This window comes from Anastrepha obliqua, chromosome 3 (genome assembly GCF_027943255.1).
Source record: "Anastrepha obliqua isolate idAnaObli1 chromosome 3, idAnaObli1_1.0, whole genome shotgun sequence".
Lineage (NCBI taxonomy): Eukaryota > Metazoa > Arthropoda > Insecta > Diptera > Tephritidae > Anastrepha > Anastrepha obliqua.
This window is the reverse complement of record NC_072894.1, coordinates 62,070,761-62,089,248: the sequence shown is the minus strand read 5'-3', so window position 1 is coordinate 62,089,248 and position 18,488 is coordinate 62,070,761. Positions and strand designations below refer to the sequence as shown.

The 18,488-nt window shown below is 36.0% G+C and overlaps 2 protein-coding genes across 2 annotated transcripts; both read left to right on the top strand.

Annotated features, from left to right (window-relative positions):
* The first annotated feature begins 1,076 nt into the window (after positions 1 to 1,076).
* On the top strand, positions 1,077 to 4,143 carry LOC129242031 (titin-like). Its single transcript, XM_054878591.1, has 2 exons — positions 1,077 to 1,091; positions 1,201 to 4,143. Exons 1-2 carry the CDS (start codon positions 1,077 to 1,079, stop codon positions 4,141 to 4,143), a joined length of 2,958 nt encoding a protein of 985 aa, XP_054734566.1.
* An 835-nt stretch (positions 4,144 to 4,978) lies between these two features.
* Positions 4,979 to 18,228, top strand: LOC129242376 (uncharacterized). The gene is made up of 3 exons (XM_054878982.1): positions 4,979 to 5,102; positions 9,650 to 9,733; positions 17,761 to 18,228. The coding sequence occupies exons 1-3, from the start codon at positions 5,057 to 5,059 to the stop codon at positions 17,916 to 17,918; spliced, it is 288 nt and encodes a 95-aa protein (XP_054734957.1). The 5' UTR covers positions 4,979 to 5,056; the 3' UTR covers positions 17,919 to 18,228.
* Positions 18,229 to 18,488: the final 260 nt, after the last annotated feature.

Genomic DNA, 18,488 nt, shown 5'->3' with positions numbered 1-18,488 from the left:
CTTGAACTAACATTTAAGAAAAGTGGACGCACAAGCAAAAAAATAATTTCAAAATTAATCTCTAAAATTGTATATCTCGAAAACAGTTAGGTTTTGAGCATCAAATCATACAATTATACAAGTGCATATATACATATTGTACATTCATACATACTGGCGCATAAACACAGCTGGTAACCGGCACCTGCTGAATGAGTGACTTGAATGGTGTTGAAGGTGTTTACGACGCCAAGCGTGTATAAGCATATTTATGTAACTTTGCGACTTGAATGGAAGCGAATAGCTAAAGAAAGACTGGACAATATTTCGTTTCATTTATATTTTTTCTTTTCAAAGATATAAGAGTAACAATGGATATTAAAATAAACTTTAAATCCGTTTTGACCTGTGTCCGTCAACCTATAGAAAATATGAAATACGAAAAAATTTGAAGAATACCACTTGAAGACAATTGAAATAATTTTCGATTTGAACTTGAGAAAAAGTTATGAAGCTTCCGAAATAGCCGAACACGTTTTCAACACCGCGCAGTGCTGAACACCAAAAGTGGAAATATTGACGACAAATGTATCAATTTGCTAAATATACAGATGTTCATATACACATATGTACATCTAAGTGAGCGTACCGCTTATCGTCCGACATTGCCAACCTCCGCATAGGTGACCAACAATAACGAATTAAACACCAGTGAACCTAATAATTTGCTTACTTTCGATTTTCGCGTACCATAACCAGCTAAATAGCAAACATGAAATTAAATCCACCAACAAATATATGTACATACATATGTATATAAAAAAAGTATTCCAAAATGCTGAAGCTTCGCCCCATCTAAGATGATTCCACTTAATGATCCATACATCGGCACACACTTATGCACATTTACGTATGTGTATGTACGTAATTGCGCACGCGTAATTATCGATTGCAATACAACTACTTATTTGTTTATTTCTGGTAATTATATTTTAATTTACACAAAATATTTTTCGGGTATAAATAACATGTACTTTTTGCAATTAAACCATAACAAATTCTTACCTTCAATCATCAAGTAGTGTTAAATAGCAATAATGGTAAGCAAAATCGTACAATTGAAAATGATGAGAAATAATATACAGACTCCTCATTCCGTCAAAGGACAGCCAAATGAAGTTTCTTCTTCGTACACTAAACTACACAACCTTTTTCTTGCAGAGATTCCTAGTGATTGCATTTGCTATGATAGCAGTTGTTGGAGCGGCTAGTTTGCCGGCCGACTATCTGCCACCAGTTGTGGATAACAGTTTGCCTGTACAGGAATATTTAGCACCAGCCAAAGAAGCAGCTGAAGACCAAACAGTAGTGGGTGATGATGGATATCGTTATAAGGCTGTATATCGGCTCAAACTTCGCCATCGCCGTGATGTAAACGAACTTCCTCAAAATGAATATCTACCACCCGCTGAAGAGGCTAAAGAAAGTGTGGCTATTGAAACCGCGGAGCCCAGTGATGAAGTTAAAACTGACTTAGCTGATGATGGTTATCGTTACAAAGTTGTTCGTCGCTTGAAATACCGTAAGCGTCGTGATGTTGATGAGCTCCCACAGAACGAATATCTCCCACCTACCGAAGTGGCTCAAGAAGCGGAAGTTGCAGAAGCTGCTGAATCCGTTGTCACAGAAGCTGCTGAACCCGCTGCTGAGGAACAAACCGAATTAGCTGATGATGGTTATCGTTACAAAGTTGTTCGTCGCTTGAAATACCGTAAGCGCCGTGATGTTGATGAACTCCCACAGAACGAATATCTTCCACCTGTCGAGGAAGCTCAAGAAACCGCGGTCGCAGTAGCTGATGAACCCGCTGCTGAGGAGCAAACTGAGTTGGCTGATGATGGTTACCGTTACAAAATTGTTCGTCGCCTGAAATACCGTAAGCGCCGTGACGTTAATGAACTCCCACAAAACGAATATCTCCCACCTACCGAAGAGGCTCAAGAAGTGGAAGTTACAGAAGCTGCTGAAACCGCTGTTGAATCCGCTACCGAGGAACAAACCGAATTAGCTGATGATGGTTATCGTTACAAAGTTGTTCGTCGCTTGAAATACCGTAAGCGCCGTGATGTTGATGAACTCCCACAGAACGAATATCTTCCACCTGTCGAGGAAGCTCAAGAAACCGCGGTCGCAGTAGCTGATGAACCCGCTGCTGAGGAGCAAACTGAGTTGGCTGATGATGGTTACCGTTACAAAATTGTTCGTCGCCTGAAATACCGTAAGCGCCGTGACGTTAATGAACTCCCACAAAACGAATATCTCCCACCTACCGAAGAGGCTCAAGAAGTGGAAGTTACAGAAGCTGCTGAAACCGCTGTTGAATCCGCTACCGAGGAACAAACCGAATTAGCTGATGATGGTTATCGTTACAAAGTTGTTCGTCGCTTGAAATACCGTAAGCGCCGTGATGTTGATGAACTCCCACAGAACGAATATCTTCCACCTGTCGAGGAAGCTCAAGAAACCGCGGTCGCAGTAGCTGATGAACCCGCTGCTGAGGAGCAAACTGAGTTGGCTGATGATGGTTACCGTTACAAAGTTGTTCGTCGCCTGAAATACCGTAAGCGCCGTGACGTTAATGAACTCCCACAAAACGAATATCTCCCACCTGTCGAGCAAGCCCAAGAAACCGCTATCATAGAAGCTGCTGAACCCGCTGCTGAGGAGCAAACTGAGTTGGCTGATGATGGTTACCGTTACAAAGTTGTTCGTCGCTTGAAATACCGTAAGCGTCGCGACGTTAATGAACTCCCACAGAACGAATATCTCCCACCTACCGAGGAAGCTCAAGAAGCGGAAGTTGCAGAAGCCGCTGAAGCCGCTACCGAATCTGCTGCCGAAGAACAGACCGAATTAGCTGATGATGGTTACCGTTACAAAGTGGTTCGTCGCTTGAAGTACCGTAAGCGTCGTGATGTTAATGAACTCCCACAGAACGAATATCTCCCACCTACCGAGGAAGCTCAAGAAGCGGAAGTTGCAGAAGCTGCTGAAACCGCTACCGAATCTGCTGCCGAAGAACAGACCAAATTAGCTGATGATGGTTACCGTTACAAAGTGGTTCGTCGCTTGAAGTACCGTAAGCGTCGTGATGTTAATGAACTCCCACAGAACGAATATCTCCCACCTACCGAGGAAGCTCAAGAAGCGGAAGTTGCAGAAGCTGCTGAAGCCGCTACCGAATCTGCTGCCGAGGAACAGACCGAATTAGCTGATGATGGTTACCGTTACAAAGTTGTTCGTCGCTTGAAGTACCGTAAGCGTCGTGATGTTAATGAACTCCCACAGAACGAATATGTCCCACCTACCGAGGAAGCTCAAGAAGCGGAAGTTGCAGAAGCTGCTGAAACCGCTACCGAATCTGCTGCCGAGGAACAGACCGAATTAGCTGATGATGGTTATCGTTACAAAGTGGTTCGTCGCTTGAAGTACCGTAAGCGTCGTGATGTTAATGAACTCCCACAGAACGAATATCTCCCACCTACCGAGGAAGCTCAAGAAGCGGAGGTTGCAGAAGCTGCTGAAACCGCTACCGAATCTGCTGCCGAGGAACAGACCGAATTAGCTGATGATGGTTACCGTTACAAAGTTGTTCGTCGCTTGAAGTACCGTAAGCGTCGTGATGTTGATGAACTCCCACAAAACGAGTATCTCCCACCTAACGAAGAAGCTCAAGAAGCGGAAGTTGCAGAAGCTGCTGAAACCGCTACTGAATCTGCTGCCGAAGAACAGACCGAATTAGCTGATGATGGTTATCGCTACAAAGTTGTTCGTCGCTTGAAATACCGTAAGCGCCGTGATGTTGATGAACTCCCACAGAACGAATATCTCCCACCTAGTGAGGCAATTCAAGAAACAGGTATTGCTGAAGTCACAGAGACCGTGCCAGAAGATGCTTCCATTTTGGCTAGTGACGGTTACCGCTACAAAACAGTGCGTCGATTAAAATATCGTCAGCGACGTGATGTGAGTGAACTGCCCGGTAATGAGTATTTACCACCAACGGAGGAAGGTCAAGCGGTTGCGGAGCAACAACCTGAAGAGGAAACGGCCGTGCTCGCTGACGATGGCTATCGATACAAATCCGTATATCGCCGTCATTAGGGAAATAATCTCATGTCATCTTAAGATAGGAAATTCGTAAAAGCTATTATTCATGTACATATATACAGGCACAGGTATTCACATTAGATTTGAAGGAAAGAATGGAAAAACGACAAAACATAAAAGCATAAAAATTAAATACATATAAACAACGAAAAATATTACAAAAGAAAACAGTCGAGTGTAGTCATTGTTCAGATCTTTTGCAAAGTATGGGTTGTCAGTTGCAACAGAGATTATTTCAAAGCTGAAAATTTAACCAGCACTGCCATCAATAGAGTTCGCCAGATCGCCACAGGCTAAGCGTCTGTACATACGCAATAGTTCCGCCAAGATAGTACAAAATATCATACAGTGAGTCAAATCATCATTTTATTATGGCACACCTTTCGTGAATGAATTATCGCAAGTATCAAGTATTTTAACTCCTTTGGAATACTTTTTTTGGGAGTACATGAACTCATTATATTATGCTGAAAAATCCCATCAGCTTCTTTTGATAACTAAAAATAAAGAAATTGGTGCTTTATTAGATGACGTAAACTTAACTGACCTGGCAGGAAGAAGTGTTAGAAGCTAGGGAGTAATATAATCGAATAATCGTACAATCGAACTAAAATATTGACCTTTCATTGAGTGGTTTCTTTTGTGGTTTTTAAAAAATAAGTTTTGCGCCTCTACACTTACATACCCCTCTTAATGTGTAAGTTATAAGTTATCTTATCAATTCCAGTAAAAAATACACACTGGAATGCTTATCTAACATTTGCTCATGAAGCCTTGCATGCTAAGGTTTTGTGCTTTTAAATTAGTTTATCGCAGACCGTCAGAGAAATCTGATTAAAATTAACAAACGACTCGTGCTTTAATTGCAACGAAGAATTTTTTTCGACAAAGAAGGAATTTCTACAAAATGGTGGTGGGGAAAAAGAGTGCAGCTTATGTGGTGATCTTTTTGGGTAAAGAAAAAAACTTTTCGGAATAATATTTTATGCGATAAAAAATTGTGAATAAGTTGTGAATTTGTACGTATTTTCGCTTAACTGTATAACTTTCATTGAAAAGTATAAAATTTTGTTTTGCTATAACAATTGTTTGTAATTGATGTACATACCTACATATAGCAGTGAACATGCGAAACTCTACAAAAATGCTTTGCTTATCAGCGTTGCTGGTAGCTACATATATACATATTCACAAAAGATAAGTCAAGCAAAGATGACTCACAACATGTTGCTAGTAAGCGCAATTTACTGTTAGTCACTTAATTCATGGAAACGATTACAGCTCAAAACTATGAAAGGCATGGAAGGGAAAGAAAAGTGGGCTAAAAGTATAAACAAATATTATGGGTACATATGTATGTGAAGGAATGAGGTCATCGAGTACCGATTGCTTCAGTGATAAGATATGTTGAATATTTTGGGTACATACAAATACAGTGAGTCAAAAAAGTATTGGCACACTCTAGAAATTTAAGTTCTCAGTGCTATAACTTTTCTTCTAATAAAAAAATTGAAACGGTATTTTCTAAATGTATTGATTTACTACGTATCTGAACAAATCAAATTAATATCGACATAGGCTTACAAGCTCAGCCTTGAAAGGTAAAATAAGGCTCAAATTCACATCAAAAAAGTACATATTGGTGCATTCTTTATGTTAGCGTATGCTTTTAGCGTCGTAACGGTAAACTCCCGTTATTTTTACTTTTGCTTTTTCACACTACGTTCCAAGAATTGCATACGATCGCAATATCTTTTGATCGCGATTTCAACGGACATAAACCAAAATGGGCCGTGGTGCTGAAGTTTCCCTAGAACTGCGTCACTTAATGATAAAACTGTATTTTGGAGAAAATATTTTATCGCGAAATTGGCAAACTTATCTTAACTTATCTATAAATCATGGTCCAGCGTTCGAGACATCATTATGCATTATTGCAATACTGGCAAAATAGCTCCGGAGAGCAGGTATGGCCGCTCAAAAAATTAACCGAACGACAGGAGCGAATTGTGGTGCCCACGGTGGCACAAAATCCAAAAACTTCGGCTGTCAACTTGTGCGAGACCCTGCAAAACTCATTTCAAATCAATTTCAACCCCAAACTGTTCGGAATACCCTATATAAGGTCGAGTTCCTCGACCCAAACCCTTCATTTCGAAGGTAAATAAGAAAAAGAGGCTAGAATTTGCTAAATAGCATTTAAAGAAGCCTAACGCTTTTTGGAACACCACAATATTTACCTAGTGATGAATCAAAATTCAATTTATTTGGGTCAGATGGAGCACAAGAGATTTGGCGAAAGCCAAATGAAGAGCTTCAAGAGAACAACCTGCTCAAAACAGTTAAACACGGTGGAGGAAATGTGATGGTTTGGGGGTGTTTCGCGGCATCTGGTGCCGGAAAGCTCGTGTTCATGGATGATACAATGGATAAGCATGTGTATCGCGACATTCTTAAAAAAAATTGAAGTCAAGTATTGGGACAACTTGGCATTTTCAACAAAATAATGACCCAAAACATTCGTCTTACCTTGTACAGGAGTGGTTGATATACCTTTGCAAACAGCTTCAGAACTTTTGAACTTTGAATTCAGCTGAGAACTTCGATTTTTCGATAGTGCCAATACTTTTTTGACTCACAGTACATTACAAAAGAGTTATAGTGTTAGAAATTATCGAAAACCTGCCCTTTGTGTCAGAGGAACCACTGAGTTTTTATCTAAACTCTGGGCCGAGAAAAAGAACTATCGAAAGTCATCAAGTGTCATCGAAAATTTCACACGGAGACGTTTGGAATGTATCATTTATATACACATTTATTTACATATAATAGTATGATACTTACGTACATATACCAGTAAGCAGGTAATGGCTTTTCATTCAGAAAATGTGAAATTTGAAAAAAGAAATATACTCGTTCATGCGCACGCACGTATGCATTGAAATATATTTGAATCGGCTTAAGGTGTTAAAGATGTGATTGAAACAAGAATATAAACCAACATGGTCTGATTTCTACATAAATTAAAACGGAGAGCCATATTGCATGCGCTCGAACACAATAAAAAAAGAAAACTATGATAGATATTTACTTACACTCAGCTAGTTATACATACATATATACATATTCATAATACATACATATTTACATACAGAGTTAAAAACAGTAAAATCCTTTACTACCTATTCTCTAGTTTATACAAGTGCATCCCGTTTGTGTATGGCGTTCCACCCAAAGCGTTAGCGAATTTTTATGGGCGTTGCAACGCATATGCACCTGGGCCGCTTGTTGGCCAGCCACAACATCACATTTATTGCCACTATTTGTTTTTCTCTTCTGCTTGTTTTTAACTGAGCGCTGTGGCTGGGTTTTCATTGTTGTAATTGTACGTATAGTGTTGCGAGTTACACACATACATATGCCATACGGGTGCGGATGTAGAAGGCACGGAAAGACCCGACGTTGATAGTGACACTGATGATGATGAACTGCTTTTTTTGTTTTATTGCTCTTTTTGTTAGCTGAAAAAAAATGATTTTATTTATTGAGCTTCACTACATCTTTCGTACTTTTTTGCATAGTTTCCACCTTTTGCATAAGGTTTACTTTACTCTGTTTTGTGTTTTTGTTTTGCAGAGCTCGTATTCCGTTAGTAATGGATTTTTATGCAGATTTTTCCGGTGTATTTTCATTGGCATTAATGCACAGATGGAATGTATCAGAGTATACGATTTACCTATGCGCAGGTATTTTTTTTTAATCGAAAACAGGAAACGAAAAAACAAGAAAAGTAGAAAGAAATAGAAACAAGAAAATGCACAAAAGCAAATTTGAAAAATGTACCTACATGCATAATGCTTGCTGCAAGCACTGATGCCAGATGTGATTTTTCTTTTTTCAAAATCCCTATGGACAAAAACAGAATCCTCAGAAAATTCCCCTATAGATTTTAGGTGCAGCAATGTTAAAAATTGTATCATTCTAAAATTTTAAAATTAACTAAATTAGAACAATGCAACCAACAATACACAACCTTTTATTATTGAATCATGCGTTTCAATCAAACTACTTCCAGCTCATAACAATGATAATATTTCTAAAACTAAAAAAATGCCATTAAGTTCTTATAGGTAGGTAGGTGAAATAGTTGAAGTGCCGGTCTGTCACTCCTCAAGTAGCACTAAAGCACCATTTTGATACTATTATGAGACCTCCAACAGGCAGATATCTACAGCCATCCAGAGCTGTTGATATAATGGAGGAGATTGATTGGATTAGGTTGGCGCACTGCCCCAGGCTGTCGAAAAAAGATGCGCCCAGTGACGTTGGCCGTTTAGCTGCCCAACCCGGACATTTACAGAGAAAATGCTCTACAGTCTCCTTCTCTGAAAGGTCCCCACAGCTTCTGCAATGGGGGTTAAATGGTAACTCTAGCTTTTCCGCGTGTGCGCCGAACGTCCAGTGACCGGTAAACACAGCTACGAGCTTGGAAATTGAATGGCGAGGAGTCCAAAGGACTTTCTGAGTCCTTCGTATATCATATTGGGGCCAAAGGGTTTTTGAAATAACACATGAAGGAATGAAGCTCCATCTTTTCTGCGCTATCCTGAGAAATAATTTGTGCAGTTCCCCTTTACCAACTATCAGGGGGATGCCGATGACCGGGTAGGAGGTCTCTGAGGCCAATTCAGTCCCCTTCCTGGCAAGCTCATCAGCAATTTCATTTCCCTCTATGTTCCTATGTCCTGGAACCCAGATCAGGGAAATGTTACCTGCACACCCAAGAGATTTGATCTCCTCTTTACAGGAGACTTAATCGCGGCTTGACTATCGGACCCTTGTTTTGGCCTCTTATTTGTAGCATATGTCTTGATGTTTTTCCAAAAATGGAGGATGGATTTACAATTTTAAGCCGACTCCGAACGGCAAATGGCAGAAAGGAGGTTTGCCGTTGTCTGCCGAGGGCGATCGCTATTAGAAAAAAAATGTTCTATCATTTTCGTGCTTCATAAACGCATAAACGTGTTTCACCTACCAATCCATTTAGCTACGGCAGTCGCCATTATTATAGTGTATTACAATATAAAATTATTCAGCTACGCACTTGAGATCGGCCATGATATTTTTTCAAATGCTCATTCATTTTGTCTGGCCAAGTGATGTTTTTTTTTTAATTATTTCAGAGTCCGTTCGAATTTCAAAACTCTCTTACATTTTAAGATAAAAAAATCCACACATGTGAGGAATTTCCCTTACATGTGGCATCATTGGCTGCAGGTGGTAAGGAAGTTTCAGAATTTATACATATATGCCGGTTAAGCTAACTAAATATAATAAATATGCGAGTAGGTACAACATCCATATTTAATTAAAATTCCTTTTTGTTTTTTTTTCTATTTTAATGCAACTTACCTACTACATATGTAGATACTTAATTATTAGCTATTTATTACATATTTATTTTCTCGTACAATATTCATATAAACAAATTTCCTTTCAGTGTTGCTTGCGTGCTGCATACAGGAATCGGAAGCGACCAGACGCGTGTTGCGCGGACGTAGAACACTTACGCGTCGCTATTTCAGTAAGTATAATATAATATATTATATAATATTTATGTGTCATGGGCCCCTACATCCATTAGTTATTTGGGCGAGCTCCTCCTCCCATTTATGGTGATATTTTTTCACAAATGGAGGGACCTACAGTTTTAGGCCGACACCAAACGGCAGATGGTTTTTTATGAGGAGTTTTCTCATGACAGACATTGAAATAGCCTTTACCTGCCAAGTAACGATCGCTACTTAGAAAATCTAGAAACAACGCAGAACTTACAAACGGAAAGACTAGAACTGTACTTACTTCAACGGTTCGTCCCTGGCGGTATTTATATGCCAAGTTTGTTTTTTATTCAATTAAAAATTAATAACTCTTTGCAAAATGTCCGACATTTTTGTAATGCTTGTGGAAAATTTAGTAGAGCAAGCAGTCTAACTGGTGCAAGTAATAATATGAAGGAATGATATTAACAATATTTTGGAATGCTTGCATTTGGCAGGGTATTTCAAAAGTATAGTAGTGAATAATTCCTAGACGGTACCTTTTTTATGTTATCTCTGACATTTGTCAAGTAGACAGATGTACAATTTTACAAGATAGAACAACGCGTTAAAATTATTGAAAATGATCGATTTTTAAGACTTAGTATTAGTAAAAATATTTATTTAGAAAGGAGCTACAGCTGATCTCCGGGAACTACTCTCAAGACGTTTTGCGGTATATCTCTGAACTGGATCCTCTGAAATAAAAAAAACCAAACAGATTTCGTTAAAGTAATGTTAAATCTAGAAATTAATGGAAGGAATAACCAAAATAAATTTTTTTGACCAAATGGCTGTTTCTAAAAAAAAAAATCGATTTTTGACCAAAATGTCGGCCTTAAATTGTTTATAAAAAAAAATATTTACTTCAAAATATATTTAAGAAGCTCGTGTTATAACATATCGCAAAGCCGTCATTTTTTGGAGGAAATAATAATAAGACAATTCCATGATTGGTGAAAAAATTTAAAGAAATTTGTTCTGTCGAGGATAGAAATTTGTACGATGTCTGAAACTGAATGAAAACTGAACGTTCTGTTGAGAAATTGATGCTGTAACGCAAAGTCTTGCTGAACAACCATCAACAATAGGGCTTTCGCGAATTGACTGTTTGGTGAATTTAACCTGTGGACGCGCTCATGGTTGATATTTAAATGATGTAATTTTTTACATATAATTGGTAGGAGCCATGTTTTGAATAAAAATAGTGACATTTTTACATTTTTTATTTCAAAACAACATCTAGACGCGACGTTTGAAATACCCTTTACAAAAAGTGAATTAGGTACCTAAGGATATACTCGCATGTAGAACTTACTGTGATGCTGTTCGTCCTATAAAAATGTTACTTTTTCTCATAAACCGTTTAATATAAAAACGTGTTTTTCATAGTAAAGCCATTTTTTAACATCATTCATAATTTTGTAATGTAAAACACATCAAACGATCGATTTCTCAGTCACGGAAACAGTTAAAAATATCACTCTTTTCATAAAAAACCACAAAAACCGTAAAAATTGCACGTCAGCGCCACCTATCGTAGACTTAAGTTAAACACAACTTTCCGAAAAGAGGCATTGTTTCATCGAATTTCACAAAATTTGTCTAAATACAGAGTAGTGGAAGAAAACCAAACCTGTAGGTCAAAAAATTCGCTTGGAACTTTGTTATGGGAGGTATTAGCTGTCTCTTATTTTTAGTTTCACCGATTTTTTTTTTCAGCAAATGTTTAGAATTTTATTACACTGGATTGTGAGAAAATTAAGTAGCAAGTAAAATATATGTAATGAACTTATAAAATTTCAAACTTTTCCTACTATAAATCAAAATAATTATAAAATATTTTTCTTGATAAGAAAAAACATACATACATACATATAACAGATTCAGTTTATTTGCATTTTCGTTACAAATGAACGATGTGAACTGGTAAGTGGTAAAGAACATTTATCGAAAGGCGGAAAAAGAAACTAATCATTAGCATATAAACAAACAGGAAAATATTAATAAAATAAGAAAAACAAGGTAGAGTAGAATTGGTGCTGCGGGCATGAGTTCTATCTAATTTGTTTTCCTGTATCTAAGGTTCTAAACCACGACGCTTATGTTATTCCACAGAACATTTAAAAGTTGATTATAAACAATTAAATCAGAACATTGCATAGAGCTATAATTGTCTGGCAGATGTCATAAATCATATTTATTAAAATGAAGTCCAAGACATCTAACTCTCAACCATGAAATATGACACACCAGTGTTGGAAGTGTGTGAAATCATTTTCAACTCGAAATAAGTAATTATGCGCTATTAAATTGTCATCTTTTCTTCTCATTCGCGGCATATAATTTTTTAATTCCATTCTCACTTAAATAAAATATGAGTTCACACGTCAGTGTATCTAATATAAGAATCGAAAAAATAATGCTGCATTTTCAACACCTTTTCAATGTTCCTTCATTGATTCAGTCCCAATCGTTTTGTACAAAACATGGTGAAAAAATTTAGAAGGCGTGGCCAAGCTCATACCGTTAACCAACTCTCACAGAATATGTAAGAATCAGCTGATTGGCTGAGGTCATCGCAGTCATTACAGCGGTTTGTTTAAGAAAAAACTGATATTGTGTTGGTGATATACGAAAAAAATCAACACAATGTCACTTGCCATGCATAGGCACCATTTCTGATCTCCCATCACAATTTGGTACAAAAAGCGCTGTTTATGACCGCGTGTTGCTCGATGGCGGACGATGGCGGACGAGATGCTGAGAAGCACTTTAAAGGCAACTTTTTTTTTCGTTGAGCTCGTTAGGCACCTAGGCTCACAATTTTTCGCTAAGTCCCATTGAATGAGGGTGATTGAGAATTGTTTTATGATCGCAGTTCATTTTTGCGCCAATTCACGACTGGTTTGGTGACCGTTTTCCTTCAAAAGTGATTTGAGACGTTCTTCATCGAATTCAGAAGGTCTTCCGCTACGAGATCATTTTTGAACTTTGCAAAGCATTTCCGTCCTGTAGACTCGCATAAAACACTTTCTCTATACACGTCACAGCAGCCCGGGACATCGGTTTCGACAGCTTTTTTGACCTCGATCGAAAGCAAAGAAGAGGAGGTTTCGAAAATGTTAATTTTTGCCTAATGGGTATTCCATTTTTAAGCCTTAAAACTAGTAAAAAATTAAATAACTCAAAAATACAATAAGCATATTTTGTTTTGTAGAACAGAAAGAGTTATATCGAATGAGTACTTACCCTTTTCCAAACAGCAAACCAATCGTTATAAAATAAAATAAAATATAATATGAAAACGCTATGAACTTATTCCCCCATTCTTCTATTAACTTTCTCTTGGCATTCCTAATTTAAAAAATGTGTTTGTGGCTCGAATGCTACCACCTTGCCATCTGGACAAAAAATGTAAGTGCTGTTGCATTAATAGTGGGCATAAACTCATTTAGTATGCAATCACGTAATTTATTAATTGAATTTATTATTTAATTATATACCTAAAATTATTTAAATGAATTATAGAACACTAAATTGCATAATTATGTTGAGCACACGCAACAATTTAAATTAATTGATTGAATATTTTTTACCATTTTTCCTCAACCTTCAAAAAAATGAAAATAATAGAAAAAATGTATGGTATGAATTGCGTCACATCCATGAGCTGTTGTTTGCTTACAAATGGCGTTTGCGTCGTATCGTGATTTCTAAGCACTCGTATCTGAAACAAAACTACATACAGTTTGTCAAGAATATCTTTGCATAGTGAAGAAAAATTTAAAATTTTAGCTTTCATCGAGAATTCCAACAACAAATAAAAAAGCAAACAAAAAATGTATACGCACATTCCATTACTGTACTTGTCTATCACTATTAGACCCCAACAGTTATTAAATAAATACACACATTACGAAAACAACAACAAAAAAAGATGTTTACTATATTTAAAAAGTGTCAAAAAAATCTTTGCATAACTGATTAAACAACAAAAAATGCAGTTATTTTCCGCGAATTTCAATAATTTGGGTTTTTTTTTTGCAAATGGTATGGAATGTGAAAGGGGTAAGAAATTATTTAGTTATAAAGTGATTGCCTTCAGTGCTACAAGTGATCTCAGATTTGAATACAAAAAAATGGCAGGAAAACGAGTTTCAAAAAATATTATTCAGTTAGTGTATTTCAATCACTACAATGGCAAATCAGCCAGAGAAATAGCCGATATGTTCTCCCTCAAAATTAGAACTGTATATAATATACTAAACCGTGGTGAAAATGAAGAAAGACTCGAGTTGAAAGGATCTACAGGCAGACTAAAAAAAGTGACGCAGCGAATTGAACGTAAAAGTATTAAAACTATTTATAATAGCCCGCAAAGCAGTACAAGAGGATTAGCTCTTCAAGCGGAAAAAGACTACGGGCTAAGAGTTTCTCATGAGACTGTTCGAAAAGTGTTGCAAAAACACAAATATTCTTCAAAAGTGGCTAGGAAAAAACCCCTGTTATCAGCACAAAACGTTGATAAAAGATTGCGATTTGCCACCGAGCTCATATCGCTACCCACAGAGTACTGGGATGACGTTATTTTCTCAGATGAGACGAAAATGATACTCTACTACCATGATGGACCCCAGAGAGTTTGGCGTAAGCCTCTCACAGCACTACAAAACAGAAATATTATATTATCCCTACCGTAAAGTTTGGAAAACTGTCAGTAATGGTTTGGGGTTGTATATCAAAAATGGGAGTGGGTGAAATCAAAATTTTGGACGAAACAATGACCAAGGAAGTATATCTTGGCTTTGTTGACCCGGAAAATTCGAACAAATTTAAATACAAATACTATCAAGATAATGATCCCAAACATAAATCTTATTTATGCAGGTCCAACTAATAAAACTGAATTAACAAGATTCATCGGAGAAGAGTGGGAAAAAATACCATTGGAATATGATATTCCGGAACTAATTAAATCAACTAAATAATTTCTCACCCCTTTCGCATTCCATACCATTTGCAAAAAACCCCAAATGAATGAAATTTGCGGAAAATAACCGCATTTTTTGTTGTTTTCATCAATTATGCAAAGATTTTGTTGACACTTTTTACATAGAGTAAACATCTTTTTGTTGTTGTTTTTGTAATGTGTGTGTTTATTTAATAACTGTTGGCGCTAGGCTTACCACATCCCAAAAGCCAGCCAGCTTGACACTCACCTAAAATGAGCTTGATTTCAAAAAAATATATTGATTAAATTTTATTAAAAAAACAATAAAAACATAACAAATTATACCAAAACTTAAAAAAAACAAAAACATATTACAATTCAATATACGTCAAATAACATAAACATCCTATATTTAATTCACATTTAACTATATTAATTTTTCCACACATACTTTGTACTTTTAGTAACAGACTTAACTAGTTATGTTCCTTTACGCGTTAGCAAAAAAGTTTGAAAATGTTTACAATTTTCATGAAAGTTTTGTCTTATTAACAATTCAGCCTTCATAAGGTCAAATGCCATTCTATTCCTTTCTTTAGAATATAAACTGTTTAATGTACAAAAAGTTCTTTCACAAAAAGCATTACTGATTGGAATAGAAAAAATAAATGAGATCAATTTAAATATATTTATCAAGTTATTTTTATCACATTTTTGGAGAAAGTAAGACCATATTTTGTCAATCGGAATATCTTTTGGCAATTGATCAAACACTTCTCGAAGACAGCCATATTCTATATATAACATGTCATTATCAATAGAATTTGATATCTGTAAAATTTTTGGAAGCTCTGCTAATGTATCGCATGACAAAAGAGATTGTTTCAGATTTAAAACTGACATGTGTTTGTAAATGGATTCATCTCCGAAATCATATCGTTGCTCCAAGTATGAAATAGCATTTGTTAAAAATTGATTTGCTTCTAATTAGAATGCTTGAACATCATTGTTTGAAATATTTTAAAAAATAACCAAAACTCTACCTCCATAGAAACAATCTTTTCTTCGGCTTTGAAGACTATTTATAAGTTTTCTCATTATGCTGTGAAGTTCCATTATTGTACAAGAATCATTTTCAAACGCTAGTATAGCTGATTGGAATTCATTCATTACATTATGAATAAAATACAAATACGCCTCTGACAATCCTTCAGAAATGCAATCTTCATCCGTATTATTTAGTTCAGTATCTGACTTTCCATATGATACAAATTTCCAGTTTTTTTTTCTGCAGTTGTTACATTTCTTTTCTGCAGATATTACATTCTTGGCCTGCGGTTAAAAGGTACTTTTTGCAAAAATTCCCCCCTTTTTGTTCCCCCCTTTTTGCAAAAAGTACCTTTTAACCGCAGGCCAAGAATGTAATAATCGATCCGTTGCAGGCAAAAGGAAAAGCTATCGAGTGGGAACATGCCGAAGTAGATGCTTGTATTCGATACATGGAAACTCAAAACATTCCTTTAACTTTTCATTTGACAAAGCTGATGAGCTAAATTCATTGAATCACAATGTTTTCTACGTCGACAGATAAAGCATTTAATGCACTTTTGATGCAGTTATTTATTACATGGCAATTGCAATTCGCCTTTACAATTTTCTGGTTTACATCTTTAAGTTTTTTAAATACGGAATTATGAACACAGTAATTAACTTCATGCTGTGTGACAATTTTTGAGACAATGCTGATTTCATATGCCGTTTTGCTTGGGCATGTTTGCGTAATGATCGACTTCCTTCATATTTTATAAAAATATCAATTTGGAATAATTTGCAAAATGCGGTATAATCATCTTTTTTTTTAATCCATTTGCAATATTCTGCTTCTTCAATCCATCTATCGCAGAATGTTGTATATCTTCCTTTTTTTTAAGTTCCGGCATCTTCGTTATTATCCATGAAATGAACGATACTAAACAATTTAAGTTAACTATACACATCAGAAAAATTTACGCTTAATTCCAATCAGCTGTTTAATGTTGTATTTTTTTAGTGATGGGCAAAAATATACAATAAGTCAATGATGAGTTAGGGAGAAAATTACAAGTGTTGATACTTTTTTGGTTATCGATTGCAATGAATTATTGATATTGGGCAAAAAATAAGAATTAGTTTTTGGGTTTGGTGTTTAAGAAATGATGATACATATTTTTTAATACTGAATTTTTTTAATTTTAAAAATTAACTGGACAAATTATATTTTATCTTGAGACTTGACAGGACCTAAAAAATCTTGATAATCAAGCTCATTCCAGGCCATGTGGCAACCCTAGTTGGCGCCTAATAGTCGTAGTAATGGAATGTGTGTATAAATTTTTTTTTGCTTTTTCATTTGTTGTTGGAATTCTCGATCAAAGCTAAAATGTTAAATTTTTCTTCACTATGAAATGATAGTTTTGACAAACGTATATGCGCCCGGTTTAGGACAGAAACTTAGTTGTCAAAAACGCGGCAAATGGAGCATTTGGCTAGTTCACGCTTTGAACTGCTTAAAGTATTTATTTAAAACCAAGTTGCCATCTGGCCAACTTTGATACATTACGTTTATAATGTGTTTTGATAGGATTGGTTAGGAGAAATATATTTTTACTTATTTTTTATTTTATGGTAGACATACGAGTCTTATTGGGTTTACCGTGTGCATATTAATGCACTTCACAAATTAGTTAACACGAAAATCCATTCTACTACACATTTTACATAGAGTGTAAGCCTTACATGATAGTAATACTAACCTCCATGAAGTTTACTTATTGATTGCGAGGAAATGAGTAATAGATACTATACATTAAGCATATACAAGGCTACAGTTTTAAAATAAGTTATGTGGGTACATGTATGTATGTATATATTTATATTTATATAAAGTTCTAAAATGAAAAATTTATTATGTTCAACTTGGAAAAAAGAGCAAGTGCATTTTCCTCATGAATAATAAGAAGATATAGTGTAATAAGCTTACTTACTACTTACTTTTAAAATTTTCTCTTTTATTTGCAGCCGGTCTCGCCATTCCTGGTTGGCTATTGCCTGTACTCATAGGTATTGGTGAACTTGTTCTTGGCGGAGCGCTTTATTTAGTCTTGAATCGTGTAATTCTTGCAAAGTCTGTGCAGGAGACAAGCACTTATACACCAGCAAAGCAACATGAAGTTTAACGGAAAGCTATCAAGGAAACTTTTAAGCAAAAAAATGTTAAATTTTAATAACAAAAAGCAACGGACGTACCTACAACGATACTGATGAGAGTGAACTACAAAGTCTACCCAAGTTTAACTGCATGAATATAGAGGGACTAGCCGATTCAGCGATGGAATAGTCTTAGCTATAAATATTAACGACAATAGCAAAAATAACTGGATAAATAACAGGAAATAGCTGCTATAGTTAGCTTCAGTGCATTAATCTTTTTTGTAGCATTTTTACAACCTAAAACATATCGACCTTTGCCGATCCAAAACACTTGTGTTTCGGTTTACTATTGCACAAATTTGAGCATCCCATCTCATTCACAACTTACATATGTATGTATATGTATTAGTATTAAATATCATCTGCACTTTCTATACAAATACATAGTACATACAAACACTTATTAACGACCGCTAGTATGAAGCATTTTCATTACTTAACAAAACATATCCATACATGCATATGTATCATACATACGAGGGGAGGGCAAAAAGTTCGCAAAATTGAAATAACGATCTTTTCAATACGCTCTCATT